This window comes from Salmo salar, chromosome 12 (assembly GCF_965601325.2).
Source record: "Salmo salar chromosome 12, fSalSal1, whole genome shotgun sequence".
NCBI lineage: Eukaryota > Metazoa > Chordata > Actinopteri > Salmoniformes > Salmonidae > Salmo > Salmo salar.
The window spans coordinates 70,663,637-70,686,094 of record NC_138302.1 but is presented as its reverse complement, the minus strand read 5'-3'; the positions used below and the strand labels follow the sequence as shown (position 1 = coordinate 70,686,094).

The following is a 22,458-nucleotide window of genomic DNA, read 5'->3' as shown; positions in this document are numbered from 1 at the left end:
ACTGTTAAGGTCATATCATTTAGATTAAATATGGAAAATGTTTTGTTTAAAAAAATTTATTCATAAAACCAAAGGAGAAAGAATGCTTGCATATAACTGCTTAACGTGTGTAACTAACCCTTCCATTACCCTGTGTAATAACTTAACCTTCAATTATTTTTAAAACACTGGATACATGCAGTGAAATGTGTTGTTTTACAGGGTCAGCCATAGTAGTACAGCACCCCTGGAGCAAATGCGCTATTACCCTGTGTAATAACTAATCCTTTCCCTTGATACAATTACAAACAGTTAAAACCATGAAAAACAAACCAATATATTATGTTTAAAAAAAAAACCACATTTTTGCATTAGGCGAAACATGTCCGAGGACACCATGCCAGGAAAACATGGAATAACTGTACATTTCCCACCTGATGACAATGTATGACATTCAAGTACATGGTTTAAAGATAATGCATTTAGCTAGCAGCCTACAACACATTTACCTCCACTGAGTTCCCTGAGGAATAAAATGCCACACTTCATTTCCAATACATACACAATCATATGTTATCAATACATACCATTTCACTCTTTAAGTAATTATCATAGCATATCGAAAACAGAAGATTTACATGTTGGGTTAAGGGATAGACTCTTGATGTATTATCCAAAACACAATTGGCACTGTTCATATGACTACCTAGTTCTTTATGTCAACATAAGAAACTAAGGTTTGTAAGTTCATTACAATTCCAGATAAAGAAATGCCATAGAAGAATGAGACACAACCAACAGATAAATACATCTACAAAACTAAATGAAATGTGCCCAGAAGTAACCACACAATGAGATTCTGTGGCTGGAAGAAAAAAGTATGTGCAGAAAGAATGATCTGTCTCTTAAATTGTGTTGTTAATCTCTACCTGTGTCAACACAGCACCTGTCTGTCTCAGAGGTGCTGATGTCAGAGCTGCAATCCCCAACCCTTGGAGTCATAGGGCATATTTCTCATGCTACAGGATTCTATAACAAACTGCCAAAATCCAGTACAAATCTGCAGTAGAACACAGATACCAACTAGAATCCACAATGGATTAATCATTTAGCCCCCTCAGCGTTGGAGTGTCACCCTTTGACCCTGTGGAGGTCGCTGCGTGTGAAGACAACCCCGGTGGAGCAGAGCAGGGACAGGAGGCTGAGGAAGCAAGCTGAGGCCATATAGGCACTGACGCTGTGGGATTGCTGCACTATGGAGCCCAGACACAGAGCAGGCAGCACCTGCAGGGGAGAGAAGAGAACACAATAGAACAGTACAGTGAGGGAAAAAAAGTATTTGATCCCCTGCTGATTTTGTATGTTTGCCCACTGACAAAGAAATGATGGGTCTATAATTTTAATGGTAGGTTTATATGAACAGTGAGAGACAGAACAAAAAAAATCCAGAAAAACGCATGTCAAAAATTGATTTCCATTTTAATGAGGGAAATAAGTATTTGACCCCTCTGCAAAACATGACTTAGTACTTGGTGGCAAAACCCTTGTTGGAAATTAGAGCGGTCAGACGTTTCTTGTAGTTGGCCACCAGGTTTGCACACATCTCAGGAGGGATTTTCAGGCTGACGTTTGGCAACTCGAACCTTCAGCTCCCTCCACAGATTTTCTATGGGATTAAGGTCTGGAGACTGGCTAGGCCACTCCAGGACCTTAATGTGCTTCTTCTTGAGCCACTCATTTGTTGACTTGGCCGTGTGTTTTGGGTCATTGTCATGCTGGAATACACATCCACAACCCATTTTCAATGCCCTGGCTGAGAGGTTGGTCTCACCCAAGATTTGACGTTACATGGCCCCGTCCATCATCCCTTTGATGCGGTGAAGTTGTCCTGTCCCCTTAGCAGAAAAACACCCCCAAAGCATAATGTTTCCAGCTCCATGTTTGACGGTGGGGATGGTGTTCTTGGGGTCATAAGCAGCATTCCTCCTCCAAACACAGCGAGTTGAGTTGATGCCAAAGAGTTCCATTTTGGTCTCATCTGACCACAACACCTTCACCAGTTGTCCTCTGAGTCATTCAGATGTTCATTGTCAAACTTCAGACGGCATGTATGTGCTTTCTTGAGCAGGGGAACCTTGCGGGCGCTGCAGGATTTCAGTCCTTCATGGCGTAGTGTGTTACCAATTGTTTTCTTGGTGACTATGGTCCCAGCTGCCTTGAGATCATTGACAAGATCCTCACGTGTAGTTCTGGGCTGATTCCTCACCGTTCTCATGATCATTGCAACTCCACGAGGTGAGATCTTGCATGGAGCCCCAGGCCGAGGGATATTGACAGTTGTTTTGTGTTTCTTCCATTTGAGAATAATCGCACCAACTGTTGTCACCTTCTCACCAAGCTGCTTGGCGATGGTCTTGTAGCCCATTCCAGCCTTGTGTAGGTCTACAATCTTGTCCCTGACATCCTTGGAGAGCTCTTTGGTCTTGGCCATGGTGGAGAGTTTGGAATCTGATTGATTGATTGCTTCTGTGGACAGGTGTCTTTTATACAGGTAACAAACTGAGATTAGGAGCACACTCTTAAAGGGAGTGCTACTAATCTCAGCTTGTTACCTGTATAAAAGACACCTGGGAGCCAGAAATCTTTCTGATTGAGAGGGGGTCAAATACTTATTTCCCTCATTAAAATGCAAATCAATTGATAACATTTTTGACATGCGTTTTTCTGGATATTTTTGTTGTTATTCTGTCTCTCACTGTTCAAATAAACCTACCATTAAAATTATAGACTGATCATTTCTTTGTCAGTGGGCAAACGTACAAAATCAGCAGGGGATCAAGTACTTTTTTCCCCCTCACTGTACATTATTAGCCATAATTGTTGAGACAAATATTTGTCCCTAGCAACACATACAAGCATGCACAGGTCAACCGGTCTAACTTGTAGAGAGACTAGAAGCTGTCCTTACCTGGGAGAGCAGGTAGGCACTGTCCAGGATAGCCATGTCCAGACACATCCCTCTTTGAGGCAGGGGTACGGCCTCTCCCTCTCTCTCCAGGGGCAGAGACACATGGGGGGAGGCAGAGGTGAGAAGCGGGGTCTTGCCATGGTCGGGGGGAAGGAGGGGCTTTGAGTGGGTGTGGTCATCACTTTCTCCTTGGTGAGAAGGTCTGGATTTGGAGCTGGAGAAAAAGACCTGAGAGAGAAACAGATGGGTTTATCTACTGTGATTACTTCTCTGTCAGAACGTGACAGACGTTTCGGTCGGCGCCAGCCATTCATCTGGCTCCCGTGTGTGGGGGTTCTGCAGGTCTTGTCCCAGGCCTCTCACCCATCTGCCCTGCCCTACCCACAGCGCCCCTGCTGGCTGGAGTGGTATTATGTGTGTCTTACCCGTTTGTCAGAGTGGTACAGACACAGCAGGGTGTAGGGCAGGACCTGCAGCACACAGAAGGTATATCCAGTAGCTGCGGCCATGACGGTGACCATCACTACACTCTTTGAGAAGCTCATCACAGCTGTAGCTAACGCTAGCAGGATCACACTGCTAACGTAAACAGCCCGGGCGCCTAGCAACACCATCCAGCGCTCCATCAGGATGGAGCAGACCACTGAGATCAGGCACTGCAGAAACAGACCCACACTCGCCATGCGTACACCTGGTAGATACGAGGGGAGAGGAGATCTATGGCTGCATTGAAATGGGTGAAATGAAAATCTTTTATAAAAATGATACAGAGTAAGGAGGAGTGGAAAAGAAAGTCAAATTCGCTGCAAAAAGTTGCTGTAAATGAAAAGATAAGGATCAAGTAAATGTCTGCCCATCCTACCTTCATCGTATCGTAGTCTCTCCTGTGTTCCAGGTGTAGCGTTGGGTACACCACGGTACAGCCCCACTCCCATAAAGTCTGTGTAGAACAGCATGAAGCTCATCAGAGCCATCCAGCTGAACAGCTCAGCTACAAACAGTCGCCGTATCACTGCCGGCAAGCTCATACACACACCATACGCACGTGGCAGTGCCGACACGCACAGCGACACACACCACCCCACAGCCATCCGTACACACTGGGTCCGCGACAGCAAGGGGTGTGCACAGTATCGGCTCCTCCAATGGGAAGGGCTCAGGGTGGAACTAACGCTAACGCCCTTCCTGGTTCTCTCTCCTCCAGTCCATCTGTCCTCTGAGATGAAGACTGTGCTGAGGAGGCAGGTGAGGAAGATGAGGGTGATCAACGCGTAGATAAAGGCCTCCTGGCCACCTAGGTAGGCTGCTGTGGGGGCATGGCTCCAGTCCAGGGCTGGGAGCAGGTACCTAGGATGAGAGAGGGATCACAGAGGTGTCTTTTCTGACTTGATCTCTGTCCTATCCACTTTATCTCAGCTTGAGATGTAACCTGCCCCAGGCAGCTCCTGAGGCTGATCTTGAGAGAGAGGTCCCTTACCCAAGGCATCCTCCCAGGCTGATCATCAGTGAGTAGACAGAAAAGGCTCTTCTGCTCTCCTCCTCTCCAGGGAACTGGTCTGAGATCAGCGCTTCCAACGGTGTGAAACAGGCCTGTCGAGAACAGTCATTTAGGTGCTATAAACTCCATAAACACAGTAAGGAGCACTCGAATAAAGATTTCAAATAAAGTCATAAACATCTACATCACAATGTTATTGATTTAACAATATTGAGATTTTCTGCTCCACCTGTCCTGAGAACTCCAGCAGACAGGCTGCCACCGCCAGCAGTACCCCCTCCATCCATCGGGGGTGCTGTGGATAGAGCAGGGCAGCTAGGTGAGAAGCCTGGGGCAAGACCTGCAGGCCCAGCAGAACCCCCACACATAGGAGCCAGATGAATGGCCGGCGCCGACCAAAACGACCACGCCACGAGTCACTATACGAACCGATCATGGGCACGAAGATCAAACCCAGAACCGGCCCGACTCCTGAGAGCGAGGAAGAGAGGGACGATCTACTTCCAAGCTCAAAAACAAATCACTTATTTCAACTATGGTCATAGTGTTTACACCCAGGTCACTCATCCAGAACTACGGTCATAGAGTGTTGACTCACCCAGCACCATGGTCATGTAGCGTTCCTCCATGCCAGCCTGCAGTAGTAGAGGGGGGATGTAGAAGGTGCCTGCAGCCATACACACCTCCAAACCACAGGTTAAAGCATTCACCAGAAACAGCTGACACACACGGCCCTGCATGACTCAAATGCTTCCTCTGTCTATACCTCTATAGCTATACTTATAACATCCACGCTATATCTCAAGCTCTGGTCTCTCCCACACAGTTTGAGACACAGGAGTTTATAGTGACTGTGTGGACAGGACAGAATGCTCTTCTCTATGCATGTGTTCTAAGGGTTACTCTTCCAGAGGGAAGTCCTTGGGATACCTGCACATGTAAACGAGTGGGTGGTGCGGAGGAAAAGGTGGCAGGGTTCTGGCTGGTGTTTGTGTCCCATGCTTCTGTGAGGAGGTTCCAGTGTCTCTTTACTCAAGATAGTGGAAAACAGACAATATAGCTGACCGGGCAGCTTCCACATGTATACAGTTGTCTGAGCTCACATTGTACTTCTGGCAGACAGAGGTAGAGTTGTCTTTCTTGCTCCATCCATTTCTGTATTACGCAGGTAGAGCAGCAGGGTCGATGGAGGTAAAAGAGTCCAGTCCTGTGGTCATGTTGAGGCCTGATGTAGTTTACTCAAGTCTGCCAATCGCCAGAGAAATCCACACACGGAAACATGGGCCCTGAGAGAAGTGAGGGAGAACAGGCTGACATGAAGAGGCACAACGTGATAAAGGATACTATATCATATCTTCAGTCATTACAGGACACAAGCTTCCTAATTCTTCTATAGTAATTTTGTCAAAATTGAGTTGACATATCATTGAACAGAACAAAGCTCTCTACCTATATAGTACTCTAAATATCCCAATTCATGTCGTTAGGATCAAAAGAACACTAGGTTCATACAGAACGCCGCAGCCCGTCTGGTGTTCAACCTTCCCAAGTTCTCTCACGTCACCCCGCTCCTCCGCCCTCTCCACTGGCTTCCAGTCGAAGCTCGCATCCGCTACAAGACCATGGTGATTGCCTACGGAGCTGTGAGGGGAACGGCACCTCCGTACCTTCAGGCTCTGATCAGGCCCTACACCCAAACAAGGGCACTGCGTTCATCCACCTCTGGCCTGCTCGCCTCCCTACCTCTGAGGAAGCACAGTTCCCGCTCAGCCCAGTCAAAACTGTTCGCTGCTCTGGCACCCCAAAGGTGGAACAAGCTCCCTCACGACGCCATGACAGCGGAGTCAATCACCGCCTTCCGGAGACACCTGAAACCCCACCTCTAAGGAATACCTGGGATAGGATAAAGTAATCCTTCTAACCCCCCCTTAAAAGATTTAGATGCACTATTGTAAAGTGGTTGTTCCACTGGATATTATAAGGTGAATGCACCAATTTGTAAGTCGCTCTGGATAAGAGCGTCTGCTAAATGACTTAAATGTAAATGTAGGTAAAAATTGCTGACACTATTCAAACCAATGAGGGGTCAGAACTTAAGCCAGTTCTCAGAATCATATTTTTTGCAGATACAGTAGAACCTTAGTTAAGCTTTCAATATATAATTGCCCTAATATTGGGTCTGGACTCAGGACTCATTGGTGGGCTTTAGAGATGGGTCACAACGCTTAAATAGCAACTACCTTTAAAAAGCAATGAATCCATTTGAAAAAGGTCTGTGGCATCGATATGAGTCAGTTATTTAGTGTGAAAATTGACTACAAAGTGTAAAATAGGAATATTTGTCATAAAGTCAGTCTCATCTAAAAAATAAAAATAAACTGTTTGTCATAACGGGTAAATGAAGGTTGGGTTTTGATTTGACAATGTCCATTTGCCCACTAACATGGGCTGAAGAGCTGCAGTGATTGCTCTCTATCCAACAGCATAGACAGTGCGACAGACCTGCCCAGCAGTTCCGAATGTGTTTATAAGACAACTTGACTTGAGAAATACCTCACTAAACACCCGTTGGATGTTTTAGTTCTGGAATTTTACATCTTTGGCAAAAAAAACGACAAAATCAATTACAGATTGAGTTCTGATTCATTCTGGGGATTTTGAGGAGGCGAAAAAGGCTTCTGCATCTACAGTGTCTCATGGGGGACAAACATCATTAACCAAATGCAGAATCAGTCAGGAAACACCTCAAAGACTAGCCAATTTGTTTTCATAGACAGGTGAACTTTAAAGCTTAACACAGGGGAAAGGGGGGGGGGGGGGGGGGGGCGCGCAAGGTTCTATTGTTAGCTTCCTCATCCTGTAACTTGCAGGGAAAACAGGATGGAAAACCAGTTGATTAAGATTAAGATGTGATGAACTCTGAGTCACTGTGTACATACACCATGTCGTGGTGTATGTAGTGGTTGATTCTCTGGAAGGGAAAAAGTCCAGCCCCCCCCCACCAAGTTGAGTTCAGCCCAGCCTGACTTGCAGTGTGTACACTGAGGTGTGTCCTATTCTTTCAGTCAAGCACACAATCAAACCCTGACAATACTTTAATACCTAGAATCAAAACATGTGTACCGTGCCTAGATAAAGGTGTGACTTGCATCAGGAAGAAACTGACTGCTAAAGACTTGGCTTCACAGTTGAGGCAACTTGACAGATGAGAGGAATTTGCACATGACTAGTTTGTTCTTTTTTAATGTTAGTTTGTTAGTGACAGTTCGATTGAGGACGAGTCAGGAACAGTAGATCTCAGAAAGCAGCTCTGAGCTTGAAATTAGGATTTCACAGTGAGCTCTGTTGATCATTTCACTATTATGTACAATACATCAATTATTAATTACAAAACATCTTATTCTCTCACCTCAATGAATAAGGACATTTTAAAGCCTACACTTCTTGAATTATGTTGAACATTAACCTTATACTGCAGTGGGCTAAGTCAGGGTCACAGTGTGTTTCGTCATAGTATTGCACAAATCTGCTTTAAATCAAAAGTATACACTTCATATGGTTATGGAATTAGAAAAAACAAGACACCTGTACCATGTCAGAGAGCTGAAATGTATTCCATTGAGTTTGCATCCCAATATTACACATCACAGAAGACTGAAATGTAACAAAGCCATTTGACATAGAAACACCAGAATTTTGGCATAAAAAAAGAAAAGTTTAATTATGAAAAATATTAATAACATTCCACTCATGAGGCCACTAGAGGGTGATTGTCATTTGACTGCAAGAAAGTATATACTACGTAGGGCCTAACATACTGTTACACCACTTTGAATAATTACACTCTTCCTTGCATCAAAGAAAGGTTGTAAAGTCAATAAAATTAAAAACTCACAGTCCAACCATAAAATAATCCTCTGTGTCTCTCGTAGAGCTGTGTCTGTGTCCACTCATGTGCCCATGTCCGTCAACTGTCAGGAGGAAGTCAGTTGTGTGTGTGTGTGTCCTTTTCCATCAGCCAGGCAATGCTAGGATAAACCATATTCCTAGGTAACACACCTGTTGTGATGCGTGTTGCACCTGTCGTGAGGTAACACACCTATTGTCAGCTGAGATGGGAGCTGTCGGGAGTGCCAGGCTCAGGTTGGGAAATGGAATATCAATATTCCCATCACGTCCTGGAGAAATGAGTCGCATCAGCGGGGCAAACAGTGTCCCTGCCAGCCAATAGCATCAGAAGGGTGTGGCCTAAGAACAATGGTCACAACTGATTATAGAAAACCATCTCCTCAGGACACTCCTGACAACAAACCCCTTAGAACAATGGTTTCTAACCCTAGTCCTGAGAGCTTTAGGGTGTGGCGACTTCTGTTCCAGCCCAATAGAACTGACTCAACAAATCAAGGTTGTAATGATTGGTTGACTAGTGCTGTAACAAAAGCCTACACATCGTGTAACTCTCCAGGACCAGGGTTGGTGACCACTGCTGAAAAATAGAGACACTCTCTGACTCTAAAGATCTAATGATATCCCAGCAGAGGTAAAGAAGCTATCAGTCAGTCACTACCCAGCATGGATGTTTACTGAGGCCGCAATAAAGCTGAGAATCACATCCTGGTCCAACAGACCCACACCTGCCAGGGGAGCGTATCCGTGACAACAGGTAGGTAACCTAAACCACCAGGACAGTGAAAGAACACTGCTTCAATAAATCCAAATGAGAGGGCATTGAATGGTCATCATGTTACCAAAGAAACCCAGCTCTGAGCAGTAGCTACCTTTTCACTGGCACAGAAATTCCAGATGGGCATGAATAATGTTCTAGTCAGGAGAATCAAGTGTTGCTTAACATGAGCAGAGAAATGAGTCATGTAGTAGAGCAAATCCGCTCAATGCCGAAACAAGCACTTTGAAGGCGAACAACACCAAAGTGTTCATGCGGCAGTTATTAAAAGTGCTGAATTAAGGGAAAACGGCACCCGCGGTCACACAGTCAGTTAACAGGAACTATCAGCGTAGCAACAAAGGATCCTTCGTGTGTTTATGTTTATCCTCCAAAAAAAGGAACGCGAGAGCACCCTGAGATCATATCTGAACAATCCCCCACACACTGGCCACACTACGTCATTTCAATGTGGATAATATTTGTCAGTTCAAAAGACAGTTGACTTTCCAATGTGTTATCATTATGCTTCAACCATACGGAAAAACAACGTCTGATTTTTGGTTTAGTTGTCACCCAAATGTCTATCACTGTGCTTTCAACCATTTAAAAGCACAGCAAGTTTCAAATGGGAATACAATGTCAGATACTTTATTTATACAATAGATTGTGTTATCACTGTTAGCAGAACCAATGGACCTGGAATGCACCAAGGCACTCTTCATTTAATTAATAAAAAAAATATATATATTTTTTTTAACTCTGATGCATTTTGGCTGCTTGGCCTTTGTCATGGAGTACAAAGATTTTTTGGAACAAAGCATTTTCCAATCAACCCTGATTTGAAGAGGGAGTAGTTACAGAATAGTCAATATTAACAACATCTAGTAAACAACACTATCAAATCAAAGCACCGAATACAACAGGTCTAGACCTTACCGTGAAATGTTTACTTAAAAGCCCTTAACCAATAATGCAGTTCAAGAAATAGAGTTAAGAATATTTACTAAATAAACTAAAGTATAAAATGTAATAAAAAGTAACGAGGCTATATTCAGGGGTACCGGTACCAAGTCAATGTGCGGGGGTACAGGTTAGTTGACGTAATTTGTTCATGTAGGTAGGGGTAAAGTGACTATGCATAGATACTAAACAATGAGTAGCAGCAGTGTAAATGTAAATAGTCCAAGTGTCCATTTGATTAATTGTTCAGCAGTCTTACGGCTTGGGGTTAGAAGCTGTTAAGGAGCCTTTTGGACCTAGTCTTGGCACTCCGGTACCGCTTACCGTGCAGTAGAAGAGAGAACAGTCTATGACTTGGGTGACTGGAGTTTTTGACATATACATTCAAAAGTTAGATGATATCAAAATGCATGTTAGGTTAAAAGTATTAAAACATACTAGAAAAGCCAAAGTAGTTCTAGCCTTGAATAGGAGTGGGCAAATGGAGAGAGTAGGAGAGCCATACATTTTATAGTACACTAAATCACAGCAAACATGGACCACAGCAGTCCAAACATAGCAGAGGGCAATAGGACAATGTGTCCACTAGATGACAGCTAAGAGACCACTAAGACCCTACAGGAATAGTGAGCAATCCATATCACTTTTACCAGAGAGCACCTTCGTTCAACAAAAACCTAGTATTGTATCCTAGCAGTGCGCCATTCTTTTTTGACCTGGATTGCAGTTGAGTTTACATTAAAAGTATATAGTGCAAGTGACCAATGCTATTTGAGATTCTGTGCAGCTCCCGAGTGGCGCAGCGGTCTAAGGCACTGCATCTCAGTGCAAGCAGCGTCACTACAGTCCTTGGTTCGAATCCAGGCTGTATCACATTCGGCCGTGTTTGGGAGTCACAATTGGCCCAGTGTCTCCAGGGTAGGCTCTCATTGTAAATAACAATTTGTTTTTAACTGACTTTCCTAGTTAAATAAAGGTAAAATATTACAGCAATCGTGAAAGATCTTTATACGGCCTATGCATGCCATCTTGAACATGTACGCTTTATATGACTACATAATGTAATGAATTGAAAGAGCAAGGAGCATGTCTCGAACCCTCTAGTCCAAAGTCCAGCGCGCTATCGACTGTGCCCCAAAAGCATGCTCAAGCAGCGGTGTCGATATCCGCGCTAAAAACCCACTACTCCCTCCTTTCAAATAGTGCTAGCCTGCGACTCAACGGCTTATAGGAACGCGCTCACCGGCCAAGCACACGCAATGTCGTGGATGCAAGGTCCGATCACTTCTGACACCAATGTAATGAAACAGCAAGGAGCATGTCTCGAATCCTCAACCATCTAATCCGAAGTCCAGCGAGCTATCGACGGTTCCCCAAAAGCATGCTCAAGCTGCAGAGTCGATATCCGCGCTTATAAACCCAGGGTCGTTACAATAATAAATGTACAGTTACAGTAACTTCAAATTTAAAGGAGATGTATCTACTGCTTGGATAGTTCCATCTGAGCCACTGGCTTAATCACATTCTTTAACTGCATTTTTGGAGACATGAACCCAACATATAATTTGTTAACTTGTCGACATGTTAAAAGGGTGTTTATTGTACTTCAAAAGTGATATTGAATTGTGTTTGGTTGTCAAAGCAACCAAATATCAAAAAGTTCACTTGGATAGGTCCATCTGTGCACTTATTAATATGGCTTTAATTCTCCATCTCAACCAAAAATCTTAATTTAGAACAAATCAAACTCTAAATGCACTTGAAATAAAGTTGGAATTGATTTAGTCCTTTTAACTTTGGTTGAGATGGAGACGTTACTCCAACATATCAATTATTAATTTGCAGACAAACTGAAATTAAAGCCAGACTAATTAGTGGCACAGACAGAACTATCCAAGCAGAAGAAATCTCCTTCAAATGTTGATATTTGGTTGCATTGACAACCAAACAATTCAAAAACATCATTACATTTTAAAATCAACCAGAGCTTAAAACCCCAGGCCTATTTTGTCTATTTTTAGTTGAATTCTAGGTTAAATTGAAACAATAGCTGTTGATGACTTTGCAAATGCTATAGGCTGAAATAGCTTAATTGATGATATGAATGATAAAAGTATGGTCACATTAAATGTACTCTGTTAAACCTACCCTTTGGAATGACTTTGATAGCAACAGTAAATCAATTTTGTTTAAGTGGAGATCTCTCAAGAACCTGTCTCACTATAGCACATTGGTAATAGTCAGTGACAAATATCATACCTGGGCTGGGCTTGGTTAAAACCTTGGTTGGAAGACCAAAGGGTAGATTCTCCAGGAGGAGATCTGCCCAGCCTATTGTTTTATTGCTGATAGTGAATATAATGCTGAAAATCTGCCGTTGCTTTAAAGCAGGGGTGGGCAATTCCAGTCTTGATTCGTGTCAAAGTTTTGCCCCAGTTAACACACCTGACTCCAATAATCACCTAATCATGATCTTCAGTTTACAATTCCAATTTGATTAATCAGCTGTGTTTGACTAGGGATGGAGAAAAAGTGTGACACCAATCAGGCCCTGGAGGACTGGAGTTCCCCACCCCTACTTTAAAAGTTACAAATTAAACATATTTTATACAAGGTTTGTCCATGTTAAAATGTGATTACTATGATGACCTAATCCTGTTGTTGAAATGTTACCCTCAACAACAGTTAATGACTTTTTGAAATCCAATGTTTTTTCCACGTAGATTAGATGTCACAATACGTTGACAAATGACATTGAAACAATGTTGATTCAATCAGTTTGTACCCAGTGGGCAGTGAAGTGTTTAGATACCCCCACTGTAGTCTAAAGTGCACTTCCTATCTACAAATCCCATTAAATTAGTCTGTTCTCATAGGCTCATAGTACATTTAAATCTGGGACACAAATTAGTATGACATTAGGTTTAGTATGGTTACATAAGAAACAAGGTTACATAAGGCAAAAAAGCATTTACTTACTACTTTTTAGCTACTTTGCAACTACTTAGCAACTACTTAGCATGTTAGCTAACCCTTCCCCTGACCCTACCCATAACCCTTTAACCTAACTCCTGACCCTAACCTTAAACCTAACCCCTAGCCTAGCTAATATTATCCACCTATCTAAATTGGAATTTGTAACATATCATACATTTTCTTAATATTAACACATTGTACGAATTGCAATTTAACATATCATACGGATTATAATTCGTAGCATATGATCCAAAATTGATGATGGACATCCACAAATGAATACATACCATACGAAATGTAACATCATATCGGCATGTACTGGATTTACATTTACTATGTTACGTCTACCCAAGTCCAGGAGGATTAAATTAAGACAGATTGATAAAGCAGAGAGAGTTTGCTAAAGCATAGATTAGTTTTACTCAGGGAAGATGGCGGGAAATGGATGTTCTGTTTGAAACTGATGACGGGTTGGGTGAAGATGAGAGTGAGAACAAGTGGGTTACAGTCGTGATGGAAACTAAGAAATCCCTAGATTTGTTTATAGTCAGAGTGAAGGTTTTGGATCAATGTTACCTGGGGGATCTGTTTGAAGTCACGAGGAGTATCATGCTGTGTTGGGTGAGGTGGCATTGGTGAGAGTCACAACAGCTGGTATTCTGATTCTGTCCGCGGAACAGAAGAAGCGTGCTTTGCGCCTCAAAAATATTTTTTAATATAATGTTGTGTATGGATTTCCAAAGCAGGGCGCCTGTCAAGGGGGTTATCTCTGGGGTTGTGAATTAAGTGAATGCAGATGATATACCTGAGGAAGTAGGTGAAGTGATTGGTGCATGTCGACTGACCTGTATGGTGGATGGAGTAAGTAAACCCACGTTGTCCATATTATTGTTTTTTGACGAGTCTCTCCCTTCTTATGTAAAGCTAGGCTTTATGAGATACCCTGTAAGAGCTTTTGTGCACAAGCCCCTCCAGTGTCATGAAGGCAAAAGATTTGGGCATGTATCAAGTGTATGCTGACGGAAAGAATATTGTATGCCAGCTGAGGTTATATGTTGCAACTGTGGTGGCGAACATGAGCCCGAATCCCCAGATTGCCCTGTTAGGTTGAAGGAGACTAAGGGATTTCCAGCATGTCTCCTATCTGGAGTCGGTGAAAAGAGTGGAAGGAGCAAGTGGCGTTGAAGACGCAATGGTAAATGAGACTGCACCAGTGAATGTTTCTTGGCAATCAAGGGATCCTGATATATTACATGTGAAAAAGGTGGACTTTGTAGCATTTATTGCAATGGTCATAAACGGTACAGCACAAACAAATAAGAAATCTGAGAAAATTAGAATTATTGTGAGTGCAGCAGAACCCTTTTTTGGACTCAGTGAGTTTACAGCTGAGGCATTGCAAGAAATCGTGTCAAAGGATGTTCCGCCCTCACAGGCCCCTGAGCCTTTGTAGGAATGTGACTTGAATTGGAATGTGACTGAAAGAGTGGGATGTTTTTCTTATGTGTCGATCTTTGTATGAAGCCGTTTTTTCCCCCTTTTTTTCTACAATGGATATTTTTTCTATAGTTTACCACCCATACAGTAGGTGGCGGCATGAACCTCTAACGCTTGTTTGCGGACCGCTATAATACCATAGAAGAAGAAGAAGAAGAAGAAGAAGAAGAAGAAGAAGAAGAAGAAGAAGAAGAAAGCGGAGATGATGGATGGCCCAGCCCGTCTGAGCAAGTAAGTTTAACCCATCTCAGTATTTTTGCCAATACTATGGAACATTTTAACAGCCAACAATAGTGGACTGGACTGCAGTATATTATCACAGAGTTTCCAAACCTATAAGCACAACATCGCAAGACTTCCGAGAACCACAGGAGGTTGGTGGCACCTTGATAGGGGAGGAAGGGCTCGTGTTAATGGCTGGAGCAGAATAGGTGGAATGGTATCAAATACATTAAACACATGGTTACCATGTGTTTGATGCCATTCTATTCCACGTTCGAGCGGATCACTTTTGTCAAGACGTTGATCAACGTTGGTCACCACCTTTCAAAGTGTGTTGCATTATGGGTATAAAAATGGTCAGACTTGCAACTACATGCCGACTGCATGACCTTTACAACAACCATGTGATCAAACGCCATGAACTTTCGACTGCAGCCAACTGGAAATTTCTGTAGTTTCTCCTCACCAACTGTAACTTGAAGTCGGAACCAAAGCATTGTGGGAGACAACCTTCTTTCTTGGAAGCAGAAGGCACTACATGCTCATAAATGGTTGATGCCTCCACCTATCATTGGTTATTAACAATGCATGTTTACTGTTTTGGGTGGATAACTATTTAGAGCTTAAATACATCTTCATCCTTACATCCTTACAATAGGCCCTCATGTGATCCACATTTCTAACATAAATAAATGAAATATCCTACTTGCGACAATATAGCTAATGTATTTATCTCAATGTTACTGTAATGTTGTAATGTTGTGTCCCATGTTATAGCCTACAATTTGTCTCGTCTGTATTATTGTTGTCACCAAACAAATTCAAATTTGTTGATTGTCTATTAAGTGTGAATAAAATGTAATACATATTTTAGAGGGTTAATCTGTTTCTGGGAAACCGGCCTTTAATGAGCAAGTACCCCAGACACCAGTCGTGGGGTCAATACCAAGTGTATCTGCTTGGCATTTTGTTTACCCAGTATGTGAACTGATGTACATGTAGTCTAATCCTTTTCATAGTGTTTACCCAGTGTTTACCCAGTAATTTATGTGAACTGATGTACATGTAGTCTAATCCTTTTCATAGTGTTTACCCAGTAATTTATGTGAACTGATGTACATGTAGTCTAATCCTTTTCATAGTGTTTACCCAGTAATTTATGTGAACTGATGTACATGTAGTCTAATCATTTTCATATTGTTTAACCAGTAATTTATGTGAACTGATGTACACGTAGTCTAATCATTTTCATATTGTTTAACCAGTAATTTATGTGAACTGATGTACATGTAGTCTAATCCTTTTCATAGTGTTTACCCAGTAATTTATGTGAACTGATGTACATGTAGTCTAATCCTTTTCATATTGTTTAACCAGTAATTTATGTGAACTGATGTACATGTAGTCTAATCCTTTTCATAGTGTTTACCCAGTAATTTATGTGAACTGATGTACATGTAGTCTAATCCTTTTCATAGTGTTTACCCAGTGTTTACCCAGTAATTTATGTGAACTGATGTACATGTAGTCTAATCCTTTTCATAGTGTTTACCCAGTAATTTATGTGAACTGATGTACATGTAGTCTAATCCTTTTCATAGTGTTTACCCAGTATGTGAACTGATGTACATGTAGTCTAATCCTTTTCATAGTGTTTACCCAGTAATTTATGTGAACTGATGTACATGTAGTCTAATCCTTTTCATAGTGTTTACCCAGTGTTTACCCAGTAATTTATGTGAACTGATGTACATGTAGTCTAATCCTTTTCATAGTGTTTACCCAGTAATTTTTGTGAACTGATGTACATGTAGTCTAATCCTTTTCATAGTGTTTACCCAGTGTTTACCCAGTAATTTATGTGAACTGATGTACATGTAGTCTAATCCTTTTCATAGTGTTTACCCAGTGTTTACCCAGTAATTTATGTGAACTGATGTACATGTAGTCTAATCCTTTTCATAGTGTTTACCCAGTAATTTATGTGAACTGATGTACATGTAGTCTAATCATTTTCATATTGTTTAACCAGTAATTTATGTGAACTGATGTACATGTAGTCTAATCCTTTTCATAGTGTTTACCCAGTAATTTATGTGAACTGATGTACATGTAGTCTATTCATTTTCATAGTGTTTACCCAGTGTTTACCCAGTAATTTATGTGAACTGATGTACATGTAGTCTAATCCTTTTCATAGTGTTTACCCAGTGTTTACCCAGTAATTTATGTGAACTGATGTACATGTAGTCTAATCCTTTTCATAGTGTTTACCCAGTGTTTACCCAGTAATTTATGTGAACTGATGTACATGTAGTCTAATCCTTTTCATAGTGTTTACCCAGTAATTTATGTGAACTGATGTACATGTAGTCTAATCATTTTCATATTGTTTAACCAGTAATTTATGTGAACTGATGTACATGTAGTCTAATCCTTTTCATAGTGTTTACCCAGTAATTTATGTGAACTGATGTACATGTAGTCTAATCATTTTCATAGTGTTTACCCAGTGTTTACCCAGTAATTTATGTGAACTGATGTACATGTAGTCTAATCCTTTTCATAGTGTTTACCCAGTAATTTATGTGAACTGATGTACATGTAGTCTAATCCTTTTCATAGTGTTTACCCAGTAATTTATGTGAACTGATGTACATGTAGTCTAATCATTTTCTGTACAGTGAGTGTTTTGTCCTTAATGTGACTGAATCAAATTATATTCTTTACATGCTGACTGACAAAAGCAACATAAAGGTTGAGAAATTAAGAAATACACTCCAGACTGTAGTGATGCTGACATGCAAACAATTACCATACAGTAAGAATCTGTGTGGACTCATTTAATCACATCTGTTACAATTCCATGTTGCACAATCACAAACAATAATGAGGAAGGTACAAGGGCATGAAGTAATGGGAAACAACAGAGCATATCCCATATGCTGCAAAAAAATTATATATATATATATGCAGCCTACATGATGAGATTATTATGGACAAAAGAGCGAGATTATTTTTATTTGTCAAATGGCAGCCAAGCATCGATGATCACGTCACCAGAATAAGACCCTGGATATTTATTGGAAAGCAGCATCAAGCTCATCACCTTGCATTTTCACCACCCTGTGAAATTCATCATCATTGATTTAATCTGTAGGCTAATAAACTGCGTGCTTTCCCTACCAGACATAATGGAAGGACCATACATGTCATCACGTGACTCCCAACTGTACTTCCATATAATGGTTACTATATCAGTATTTGCGCATAATAGCGTTTCTACCGATATTTCTAGCATACTTCGACACAAAAGATCCCACCTTGTCTAGCATATTTAGTTTTGTTGACATTTGGAAAGTTTACCGAAAAATATTCTCTTTCCATCAGGCCTGTAATTACATGTTTTATCCAACATGTACTTTACTAGCATAAAAAGGTTGGATGGAAACCTGGTTAGAGTTGGGTTTCCTAGAAACAGCAGAAGTTGTCCGATTTGCTGTTGGTGCATGTACTTCGACCCTGACTTTACTTGTCCACTTCTGTCTACAGTCGAATTACCACTCAAACATGCCAAATGAGAGAAATATTGCTCCAAAATCTAAAGGCACAACCTAGATTCGAACCAATGTCTTAAGTAGTTGAACATGTTATTACCATAACCTTGTTAAAGTGACACATTTCCACTTTTGTCAAAAACAACTTTATATGAAACGAGTGCCTCTGATTTGAAGGCCAGTGGTGTAATGTATTTAGTAAAAGCACTTTAAAGTACTACTTAAGTTGTTTTTTGGGGTATCTTTACTTTACTATTTATATTTCACTACTTTTACTTCACTACATTCCTAAAGAAAATAATGTACTTTTTACTCCATACATTTCCCCTGACACCCAAAAGTACTCGTTACATTTTAAATGCTTAACAGGACAGGAAAATTGTCAAATTCATGCAGTTATCAAGAGAACAACCCTGCTCATACCTACTGCTTCTGATTTGGCAGTCACTAAACACATGCTTCATGTGTAAATTATGTCTGAGTGTTGGAGTGTGCCTCTTGACTATCCGTAAATTAAAAAAACAAGAAAATTGTGCCTTCTGGTTTGCCTAATATAAGGATTTTGAAATGATTTATACTTTTACTTTTGATACTTAAGTATAGTTTTGAAATGACATTTACTTTTGATACTTAAAATCAAATACCTTTAGACATTTGCTCAAGTTGTATTTTACAGGGTGACTTTCAATGTGGCACCCAGTTCAATGCGGCCTCTGCATGCCTTCGGATCCCCCGAAATTGCGTCACACCCTCCATATCAAGCATTTTAGGATCAAGCATAAATTGGCTTTTAGACCCGATTACGTGTTTCTACGCATGAGTTTGGGTAGCCAACGTCGCCATAACATCGCCTATAAGTGTGCTCGGGTATTTCTATTGGAGAAGCAGTTTTACCCTATCTTCATACTGTACTGTCTTTAATATTAGTGTAGTCAAAGCCTACTTTCTGTAGATTACATGTAAAATGAGCACAATTCTCACATAGATTTTTGAAAAGTAGCCTACTTTTTGTGCTTACGTAGTTGTTTTAAAACACGTGTTTGTGGTTCCTCGTTCACAGACAAGTTGAGAGCTCATTCCGGAAATGGTAGGCCAAATCGTGATGTCAAGACTTTAAAAAGGCTAATGCATTAAACGCACATAGCCTAATTAAACCAAGCTCGCAAACAGTACATCAAAACTAATTCAAGGACCAAGTAAAATGGCAATAGACTGTTATATATATATATATATATATATATATATATATATATATATATATATATATATATATATATATATATAATTTACCACATCAAACTCTTCTCGATCACTTCTGTACAAAATGAGGGGTGCGTTTAAAGTTACTGTACCTGTCGAACCCCAGTTGTGGAAACAGTGGCTTCATTCTGCGGAGCCTGTGCGCGCGCTTGGAGATGTTTCCCTGTTTAGTAGCGGAGCCAGATTAGAATGTAACTGCCTGACTCTCTACTGCAGTGGGATTGGACAAAGTAATTAGGTAGCTAAACCCCGTTCTATATCAATATGAGGAAAACGTTCGATGTTAATCATGGGCCATGATAGGATAATTATTGATTATAAAAATAATTCAACAAATTGTCCACCTATCTAGACTACTAAACATCGTTTTTTAAAGCAGACTCACTGCAGAGCTATGGGAACATTATACGAATGTTCTGTAGACCTATAGTGGACTGACTGAGACTTTAGTACCTATACCTTTTTATGACTAGGCCTAGGCTATTGATGATCTGATGTTAATGTGTTTACTGTTTAATGATTTTTGCATTATGTGTAATGATTAAGATCATGTTTTCACCTATTCTTTCCTGTGACTAAGGTAAATGAAGGATGAGGCCAGTAGACCAGACTGTAGTGATACACCCCTGGACTGCATGAAAACAGTGCCACTGTGTGGCTAACAGTGAGTAGTGCACATATTGGGCCCTTGGAGAAAAAGGCTCTTGGAATGAGCCTCACATAGGGTTTTAAAGGGAGGGTATATTACTGGTCACTTTCAAAGTTTACCAGTACACTACCAGAATTGTAACTTTCAAGGATTTTATGTAATTTATCACAAGTGACCCTTTTGGATACTTCAGATTATCGCAGTTATCTGTAATTATCTCTGGCCCTCAATGTGGCTGGCCGCCGCACATGTAAAATATTGTTGAAGTCGGAAGTTTACATACACCTTAGCCAAATACATTTAAACTTGGTTTTTCACAATTCCTGACATTTAATACTAGTAAAAATTCCCTGTTTTAGGTCATTTAGGATCACCACTTTATTTTAAGAATGTGAAATGTCAGAATAATAGTAGAGCATGATTTATTTCAGCTTTAATTTCTTTCATCACATTCCCAGTGGGTCAGAAGTTTACATACACTCAATTAGTATTTGGTAGTATTGCCTTTAAATTGTTTAACTTGGGTCAAATGTTTCGGGTAGCCTTCCACAAGCTTCCCACAATAAGTTGGGTGAATTTTGGCCCATTCCTCCTGACAGAGCTGATGTAACTGAATCAGGTTTGTAGGCCTCCTTGCTCGCACACGCTTTTTCAGTTCTGCCCACAAATTTTCTATGGGATTGAGGTCAGGGCTTTGTGATGGCCACTAAAATACCTTGACTTTGTTGTCCTTAAGCCATTTTGCCACAACTTTGGAAGTATGCTTGGGGTCATTATCCATTTGGAACACCCATTTGCGTCCAAGCTTTAACTTCCTGACTGATGTCTTGAGATGTTGCTTCAATATATCCACATAATTTTCCTTTCTCATGATGCCATCTATTTTGTGAAGTACACCAATCCCCTCCTGCAGCAGAGCACCCCTACAACATGATACTGCCACCCCTGTGCTTCACAGTTCAGATGGTGTTCTTTGGCTTGCAAGCATCCCCCTTTTTCCTCCAAACGTAACAATGGTCATTATGGCCAAACAGTTTTATTTTTGTGTCATCAGACCAGAGGATATTTCTCCAAAAAGTACGATCTTTGTACCCATGTGCAGTTGAAAACCGTAGTCTGGCTTTTTTATGGCGGTTTTGGAGCAGTGGCTTCTTCCTTGCTGAGCAGCCTTTCAGGTTATGTCGATATAGGACTCGTTTTACTGTGGATATACTTTTGTACCTGTTTTCTCCAGCATCTTCACAAGGTCCTTTGCTGTTGTTCTGGGATTGATTTGCACTTTTCACACCAAAGTACATTAATCTCTAGGAGACAGAACGCGTCTCCATCCTGAACGGTATGATGGCCGCGTGGTCCCATGGTGTTTATACTTGCGTACTATTGTTTGTGTAGATGAACGTGGTACCTTCAGGCGTTTGGAAATTGCTCCCAAGGATGAACCAGACTTGTGGAGGTCTACAATTCTTTTTTCTGAGGTCTAGGCTGATTTCTTTTGATTTTCCCATGATGTCAAGCAACGAGGCACTGAGTTTGACAGTAGGCCTGGAAATACATCCACAGGTACACCTCCAATTGACTCAAATGATGTCAATTAGCCTATCAGAAGCTTCTAAAGCCATGACATCATTTTCTGGAATTTTCCAAGCTGTTTAAAGGCACAGTCAACTTAGTGTATGTAAACTTCTGACCCACTGGAATTGTGATACAGTGAATAATAAGTGAAATACTCTGTCTGTAAACAATTGTTGGAAAAAATATGTGTCATGCACAAAGTAGATATCCTAACTGACTTGCCAAAACTATAGTTTGTTAACAAGAAATTTGTGGAGTGGTTGAAAAATGAGTTTTAATGACTCCAACCTAAGTGTATGTAAACTTCCGACTTCAACTGTATATCAAATAAGATTATGTAAAATAAAATGTATGACAGCTTTTTTTACAAACTTTTATTTATTTTACTATGTCAATATGTCTTTGTTAATGTGTTGGCACCAAAACGGAGTTAATTGAAAATGCCATTGTTGATTAATGCTTTTTTAATTAATTAGGCTATTTTCTCTTTAACCATATGGTCTATCCACTAGAAACTCATGAACAATATGGACACAGATAGAAAACATTTATACTATATATGAATACATTTAAAAGTTATTGAAGTATAAATTACCAAAGTTACCCAAGATTGCCATAGATGACATGTTAATTACCAAAATTACTAAATGTTCT

General features: G+C 40.8%; 1 protein-coding gene across 3 annotated transcripts; it reads right to left on the bottom strand.

Moving 5' to 3' along the window:
• Positions 1-53: 53 nt before the first annotated feature.
• Positions 54-22,178, bottom strand: slc45a3 (solute carrier family 45 member 3). Of its 3 annotated transcripts, XM_014132948.3 has the most exons (9): positions 12,331-12,467; positions 8,341-8,693; positions 5,044-5,731; positions 4,675-4,916; positions 4,425-4,537; positions 3,810-4,294; positions 3,373-3,638; positions 2,948-3,175; positions 54-1,263 (listed from the first exon to the last, which is right to left on the bottom strand). In XM_014132948.3, the coding sequence occupies exons 3-9, from the start codon at positions 5,183-5,185 to the stop codon at positions 1,111-1,113; spliced, it is 1,629 nt and encodes a 542-aa protein (XP_013988423.1). In that variant the 5' UTR covers positions 5,186-5,731; positions 8,341-8,693; positions 12,331-12,467; the 3' UTR covers positions 54-1,110. The 3 variants fall into 3 exon arrangements, with proteins under 3 accessions (XP_013988423.1, XP_045547635.1, XP_013988424.1); XM_045691679.2 differs by lacking the exons at positions 8,341-8,693; positions 12,331-12,467 and adding an exon at positions 19,676-22,178; XM_014132949.3 differs by lacking the exon at positions 8,341-8,693.
• Between the last annotated feature and the right edge of the window lie 280 nt (positions 22,179-22,458).

What these genes read in the sequence shown, in the direction of transcription:
- slc45a3 (XM_045691679.2), bottom strand. Translation starts at nt 5,185, where the DNA reads ATGCAGGGCCGTGTGTGTCAGCTGTTTCTGGTGAATGCTTTAACCTGT. An exon ending in TGCTGGAGTTCTCAGGACAG is followed by an intron (nt 4,538 to 4,674) that starts GTGGAGCAGAAA and finishes TGTTCTCGACAG; the next exon opens with GCCTGTTTCACACCGTTGGA. An exon ending in AGCCTGGGAGGATGCCTTGG is followed by an intron (nt 4,295 to 4,424) that starts GTAAGGGACCTC and finishes CTCTCATCCTAG; the next exon opens with GTACCTGCTCCCAGCCCTGG.